This window comes from Lasioglossum baleicum, chromosome 7, assembly GCF_051020765.1.
Source record: "Lasioglossum baleicum chromosome 7, iyLasBale1, whole genome shotgun sequence".
Lineage (NCBI taxonomy): Eukaryota > Metazoa > Arthropoda > Insecta > Hymenoptera > Halictidae > Lasioglossum > Lasioglossum baleicum.
In genome coordinates this window covers 18,326,323-18,334,021 of record NC_134935.1, presented here as the reverse complement: position 1 = coordinate 18,334,021, position 7,699 = coordinate 18,326,323, and the positions used below count along the sequence as shown (strand labels likewise).

Below are 7,699 nucleotides of genomic sequence, written 5' to 3'. Positions count from 1 at the left end.
ATAAATTATTTCGGGGAATTATATTTTCGGGAGTTATATATATATATATATATATATATACGATAAATTCAAGAATCTCGAAATTTCCCTCCGAAAGAATACCGTCCCGAAAAAATTCGTGTTCCCGACCCGACTCGATATTTTGGGTTTCTCACACATCCCTGGATGTTATCCCGACCGTCCCGGCCATCGAGATAAGATTATGAAAAATAATTTTCCAATAAAAAAATACCTATGAACCAAAATAAAAAAAAAATATCAATGAAACAGATAACTTCAGCTCGTTCGATAACACCGTTTAGATAACTACTTTATCGACAGTAGATACAGTCGAAATTATCGACCTACTTACCGACAAAGGTCCTACACTATCGACGTAGCAATATTCAATATATACGCATTGGGGAGCATCCGCCATATTTGTACCGTTCTCCATTTCTACATTCGGATAGTAATAATCTGCCTTAGGAAGGATTATAATTCGTAATCAGAGCTTGTAACGTTGTTGGGGCTTGAAACCGTGCGTTTTCTGCGTTATTAGCGGAGTGAAGAATGTCGTTAGTTGCGAGTTAAATAGACGAATAGTAGCAATGACTGTCAGCTGGGAGTGTGGCGGCTCCTGTAATCCGGCTACTCGGAGGCTGGTTATGTTGGAGGGTCTGAGGTCGGGGGTCCCTGTTGGTACGGGATTCACGTTGACAGGGCGTCCGCACTAAGCTCGCCATCAATATGGGCACCCTTGAGGAATCGAGGGTGGCCAGGTTGGCTAAGGAGAGGCGAACCGGGCCAGAGGGGGAACCCAGCAGCCAAAAGTCTCCGTGGCGGGCAGTAGTGGGATCGCGCCCCGGAGTGGGACCGCATCGACAGCTTGGTCAATATGACTCGACACATAACTTTTTGCTTTTTTTTTCTCAAAATTTTAACATTGTCCTTGTACATACAATATTGCGCTATTACTTTTGTATTTTATTTTTAAGTTTAAATTATTTAAAATCTCTTACACTTCTCTCAGTCATTACTGTCTTTAATATAGTACAAGTTTTCTGGATAATAGCTTATCTTCTGGATAAAATAACATTTTACACGATTTTGTGTGGTGGAATTGTGTTATCTTTTCCAGTGTATATACATTTATAAAGAATTTTAAATTTTGTGCGCAGAGATCGCATCGACAGCGTGGTCAATATATGCCTCGACACATATTTACACGATTTTATATGATGGAATTGTTATCTTTTTCAGTCTATATACATTTATAAAGAATTTTCGTTGCCCTCTGTTAAATAAGGAACCTATTTGTGCGTATATAATATATGTATAGATAAAGAATATGTTCAGGTACAAAAGGGAGAAAATGAAACAACTCTTGTTGACATAGAAGAAGACAAACATTATTACGACAGAAATTATGTATATCGTATACGATTCAAGCAACACTTAGAATCAAATGTATTATTTTGTAAATATACAGGATGTCCCAAAAATGTACTTCCTTGAAACGGGTGATTCCAAAGGTCATTTGAAGTAAGTTTTTCCATTACGAAAATATTTTCCGCGGATTCCGACTCGGCCAATGCCAACGCCAGGCTCAGCGCGAGTCGCTATAGCTACGCTCTGATTGGTCTATGTTTTGCGCAGTGTACGAGAACCCGATATATCGAGTTGGGCCGGGAACACAAAACTTTTTCGGTATCTCGACGGGTACCCGAAATGAAAAAGACGTAATCAGTGGGACATAAAAAATGTTTATTTTTTTATTATTACTAATTAAATATATCCTTTCATTTGTTCCTTATTGTGTTTTTCTTTCGATACTGAATGTGACACACAAAAAGCACCAAATTGGTAATGTGTATAAGATCGATTGCTAAACGATAAAGTACACGATATCTCAGGATAATATTTTTAAACAAAAACGCATACGAAAAGAATACAAGGTGTATATTTCCTTTTTATAATTTTTGTTTTTCTTTCTTGGCTTGTTCAGCGAGTGCTTCTAAACGATCATACTCTGCGATTAAAGCATCAATTTCACTCGCAGATAGAATTCTTGTCTTGGTTTTACCATCTTCTCTGGTTAATGTGGCCATTTCAACTGTAATTAAAAGCAGTAAAGAGTTAAAAACCTTGTAGGCTACTCCGATTACAAAAATCACATGCAAAAATTAGATTCACCTTTGTCTGAAGACAATTTATTCATATCTAAGGTTTTTGAAAGTACTTTTATAGCTAATGACATAGCATCCTTTAATGTTTTTTCTCCATCTTTATACTCTTGCTTTAACGATGACACTGCTGCAGCTGCATTGTTTCCGATACAAGTGGCCTTCCATCCTCCATAATTTCCACTCGGATCTGACTGGTATAATTGGTATCCATAATGCTTATCCCATCCCATATACAGAATTGAAACTCCAAATGGTCTTTTTCCACCATACTGTGTATACGCTTGTTTTACATCGCAAAGCCAAGACACAAGTTGTTCACATGGAATCGGTTCTCCATACTGCAGAAGATAACGTTGCGCGATAAGGCGCAATTCATTTGTTAGTACATTTGCATCCGAGGTAATACCAGCAACGGAGCAAACAACATCGTCGTTCAGCTTATAAATCTTTTCGGAGAAAAAAACTTCGTCTAAAAGTTTGTTCGTGTTACGCCTTTCTGCTGCTAGTAGAATTCCATCGTTCGCTAAGATACCAAGGCAAGTACCCGCATGGCTGATAGCTTCCATTGCATATTCTACCTGGTATAAGCGACCTTCTGGTGAGAAGATCGTTGTACGTGTATCATACCGCCGTGCCTACAAACAGAATACTACCAGTTAAATATATATAATCATAAGTAGACTGTGGATCTTTATGCATATATCGCTTCTGCAAATTTTCAAAAATGCCAGAACATATCCTTTGACAGAATTTAGTGAAATTTTGATCTATAAAGGATACTACCACCGAAAATAATATTTTATTTTGTTCCCCCTTCTTAAAATTCGTCCCGAAAAATTGCAAATTGTATAAACTTCCGAAAAGGAACCTCTAAAAGCTGATTTTAACATTCTGTATTAGTTTCTCATTCGTAAACATTAAATATATTAATAACAACGGATAGATAAAATTACAGCATTATTTAGATCTATATATAATATACCATGTAAATAGATTTAACCTAGATGCACTGTTAATGAAAGTGATGCAAAATCATTGAAATATATTTTAGTGAAAGCTTTTACTTAGGACAAGACTAATTCCATATGATCGCAATGTAATTTAATATTAAGAAAATGAATTATTCTGTCATTGTTATAGAGAAAACATTATTATTGTCCGATGACAGTGCAATTTATATAACCTAGTCGGCATAGTTTCACTAAGAAGTTCATAAAAATAAAACAATAATAAGAATAATAATTAAAACGTATAAATACTAAATAAATTTATCTGATATTTACCATTATGCGGAACTTTTACTATTACAATTACTACACTTGAAAATGTAAACTTGAAAAGTTGACACTATAGGCATGAATAGAGCTCTCTTACAAAGATGAAACCAGTGCTGCCAGATGGTTGTGAGATCGCAACCAGGTACTCTCCTACTTTTCCCCTTCCACTATCCTATTCCATCGCTTTAGGATTGAGTGGGGCAAATGGGAGACACGTTGCGCGTGCGCGACGGGGATTGAGTAGGGGCAAATGGGGGACACGTTGCGCGTGCGCGATGGGGACGGGGACGCACACACGCAACGATGACAGATGAGATGATATGACATTTCGCAGGTTTTAGGTTATTGCCGCGTATCGTATCGAACTCATGTACATATACGTACTTAATGAAATTAATAATATGAATCGATCTAAATAGACATTGTAAACATTCTTTATTATAAATAAAATGAATTGTGGGAGTTTCAGTCGTGAAGCGAAGTATGAAGTATGAATTTTCACACTGTGGATTTTGAAACTACCTTTTTCAATGCATATATTCGAAAGTTTGGTATTGGGATTATTGGGAAGGCGAAACGAATTGTAGAATTGAATACTGAATATAATAAATATATTATACATAATAATATACACCAGCTCGGTTGGTTGAGCGCGTTAGGTATTCAAGTGTAGACGTACTTGTACATAATAGTATACAATAAAATACAATATGATATAAATATACACATACACACACACACACACGTAATAATCAAACTAATATTCAACATGTATCACTCTCACTGCTGCTATTTTCGGTTTCGTCAGGGAGCAAGATCCCATCTAATTCGGAAGGTACTTCTTTGCTGTGGTACATGTCAAAATTAAAATATTCCAACACATTGTCCGGTACATTGTAGCTGCATGCATCAACGTTCTTTGACTTTAAATATAATTTAATTCTAGTTATAGCGGAAAGCATCTGCGTACCTAAGCAATTTCTTTTTAAATTTTTCATGTCCGTGATTATTGAAAAATACCTTTCCACATCTGCATTGGAATGCGGCAGTGATAGGCATATAAATGCTAGTTTTGCAAGTTCGCCATACATTAATTCACCTGAACAATCTTTTAAATTTCTTACGGTGCTCCAAAATGCTATAACATCTAATTTTTTAAACTGTTCTTTTTGTTCATATGTTGAACCCGCAGACAATGTGAACCATTGGTCAATTGCTATTTCAGCTGTCACTTTGGATGGAAAATGTTCTGCAATGATATCGTTAAACCGGAGTTTTCGGTGGATAATAATCTGGACAAATTAAATGTAGAAGATACAACGATATTATTGCCGTTAAATGAAATTTATATTGGGGCAGCAGCAACCAATTTGATAGATGATTTAAGAGAAAGTCAGCCCGAGGAAGTCACACAATTCTATACAAATATTCAACAATTTTATAAAACTGCGTACAAAGAGTCCATCAAAAGACTTCCGGTTAACGACAAGTTTGTAAATGCATTGAATTTTTTAGATCCAAACGTAGCATTAGATCACAGTAAACACGTAGGTCAAATCGATATCATTGCAGAACATTTTCCATCCAAAGTGACAGCTGAAATAGCAATTGACCAATGGTTCACATTGTCTGCGGGTTCAACATATGAACAAAAAGAACAGTTTAAAAAATTAGATGTTATAGCATTTTGGAGCACCGTAAGAAATTTAAAAGATTGTTCAGGTGAATTAATGTATGGCGAACTTGCAAAACTAGCATTTATATGCCTATCACTACCGCATTCCAATGCAGATGTGGAAAGGTATTTTTCAATAATCACGGACATGAAAAATTTAAAAAGAAATTGCTTAGGTACGCAGATGCTTTCCGCTATAACTAGAATTAAATTATATTTAAAGTCAAAGAACGTTGATGCATGCAGCTACAATGTACCGGACAATGTGTTGGAATATTTTAATTTTGACATGTACCACAGCAAAGAAGTACCTTCCGAATTAGATGGGATCTTGCTCCCTGACGAAACCGAAAATAGCAGCAGTGAGAGTGATACATGTTGAATATTAGTTTGATTATTACGTGTGTGTGTGTGTGTATGTGTATATTTATATCATATTGTATTTTATTGTATACTATTATGTACAAGTACGTCTACACTTGAATACCTAACGCGCTCAACCAACCGAGCTGGTGTATATTATTATGTATAATATATTTATTATATTCAGTATTCAATTCTACAATTCGTTTCGCCTTCCCAATAATCCCAATACCAAACTTTCGAATATATGCATTGAAAAAGGTAGTTTCAAAATCCACAGTGTGAAAATTCATACTTCATACTTCGCTTCACGACTGAAACTCCCACAATTCATTTTATTTATAATAAAGAATGTTTACAATGTCTATTTAGATCGATTCATATTATTAATTTCATTAAGTACGTATATGTACATGAGTTCGATACGATACGCGGCAATAACCTAAAACCTGCGAAATGTCATATCATCTCATCTGTCATCGTTGCGTGTGTGTGCGTCCCCGTCCCCATCGCGCACGCGCAACGTGTCCCCCATTTGCCCCTACTCAATCCCCGTCGCGCACGCGCAACGTGTCACTTACTCTGGTGGTCGTCGGAGAGGGGGTACCTAAAATCGGCGTGATTCCCCTCATCTGGCAGCACTGGATGAAACCACTGTTTTTCGAGAACCAATTTGCCGTGTCACAGACGCAGAATATCCTTATAGAGGTGAAACTCCGACATTTCTTAAGAATCAATTTCTAATGCGCATGCGTAGGATTAAAATTATTCAATGAAATTGTTATTCAAGGGCTAAAAAAAATTGGTGGGTGTATACTGGAGAATACTCTGTGTCTGTATTGTACAATAAAGATAATTTATTCATGCAAAATGAAAAATATTGGATATTCATTACAGCAGCAAATGATTCGTGCCGCTTTTCCCATAAGACGCAATGTTAATTCGGCACGAATTATTTGCGCTTCGCATACATACTTACAGCGCCATCTAGCGGCAAAACGCTCAAACTCTTAGCCAAATGTTACCGGCAGAGCAAGTCAGGCCGGGAACAGGATATATATCACCTGCGTCTTAGGTCAGGTGGTCTCAGGCTGTGACTGGGCTGCACTGGGCTGCACTGGGCTGTGACATGAACTACCTATTCTTCTTACTCTAAAGAAATACATTTTTAAGCAAAATGTCTGCACAAGGATCACCAGTTAAAATCAAAGAATTACGTCTGCCTATGTCAAGAGTGAAAACAATTATGAAAAGTTCTCCGTATGTTGACACAATTGGGCAAGATGGTTTGTATTTAGTCACGAAAGCGACGGTAAGTTGAGGTTATGTGACACATAACATCTGTTAAATTTTTACAATATCTTTTAGTATAATAAATATTCCGAAGCAATTTGTGAATCTATTTTTCTAGGAACTATTTATACATTATCTGACAGAAGAAGCACATTCACAATGCAATAAAGGAAATTTCTTAGATTATAAACATTTGGCAGAAGTGGTACAAACAAATGATACATTGGAATTTTTAAGAGAAATAATGCCTAGAAAAATAACGGTTAAACAATTCAAAGAAATGGTGGCTGCCAAGAACTCTAATAGTAGTTCAGAAAGTAGCTCGGACTCGGATAGTGACAGTGAATCGGACACAGATTCCTGTACCGACAGTGATGATAGAAAAGTAGAAGACGACAACTTATCAAATAGTGAACATGGAAGTGATTCAAAGGAAAATGGTAAATGTGATTCGATCAGTGACAAAAGCGAAGCCAGTGGTAAAAGTGACAGTGAAGACGAAACAAAGTGATAGAGCCATAGACATTTATTCTGTATGAACCTTTCTTTAAAATAGACTTACCTACTTATTACCAAATAAACAATGTAAATCTACAAATATTTGATACTTTAAAGTTTTAGAAATTTGCTATTTTTGTATGGATTGTATATTAAACAGAATAATCTTCATTCGTGCTAGAACCTCTTGTTCGTAAAACTACATATTTTATAGATATGTAAGATTTTAGGAAAGAGGGAACTGGTTACAGTGGGACTCGAGCCCGAACCTTGGAATTCGTAGCTATCACCTCCTAAGCACACCCATGAAACACTCCAACTTTTCCTAGTCTCCATACGCATTTGGTCTGGGAGGTCCTGATCCGACAGATATATTACAAGTAGATTTTAAGATTTTATACATAGACATGATGTATTTATTTTTC

General features: G+C 36.2%; 2 protein-coding genes and 1 long non-coding RNA gene across 3 annotated transcripts; 2 read left to right on the top strand and 1 right to left on the bottom strand.

Annotated features, from left to right (window-relative positions):
• Positions 1–419: 419 nt before the first annotated feature.
• On the top strand, positions 420–1,790 carry LOC143210760 (uncharacterized). The gene is made up of 2 exons (XR_013009336.1): positions 420–1,524; positions 1,639–1,790. It is a non-coding gene; the product is annotated as an uncharacterized LOC143210760 (long non-coding RNA).
• Positions 1,726–6,173, bottom strand: Prosalpha3 (proteasome alpha3 subunit). The gene is made up of 4 exons (XM_076427907.1): positions 6,138–6,173; positions 3,452–3,555; positions 2,176–2,803; positions 1,726–2,095 (listed from the first exon to the last, which is right to left on the bottom strand). The coding sequence occupies exons 2-4, from the start codon at positions 3,452–3,454 to the stop codon at positions 1,953–1,955; spliced, it is 774 nt and encodes a 257-aa protein (XP_076284022.1). The 5' UTR covers positions 3,455–3,555; positions 6,138–6,173; the 3' UTR covers positions 1,726–1,952.
• Positions 6,174–6,563: 390 nt separating this feature from the next.
• Positions 6,564–7,445, top strand: Chrac-16 (chromatin accessibility complex protein 1). The gene is made up of 2 exons (XM_076427909.1): positions 6,564–6,795; positions 6,895–7,445. The coding sequence occupies exons 1-2, from the start codon at positions 6,661–6,663 to the stop codon at positions 7,285–7,287; spliced, it is 528 nt and encodes a 175-aa protein (XP_076284024.1). The 5' UTR covers positions 6,564–6,660; the 3' UTR covers positions 7,288–7,445.
• Positions 7,446–7,699: the final 254 nt, after the last annotated feature.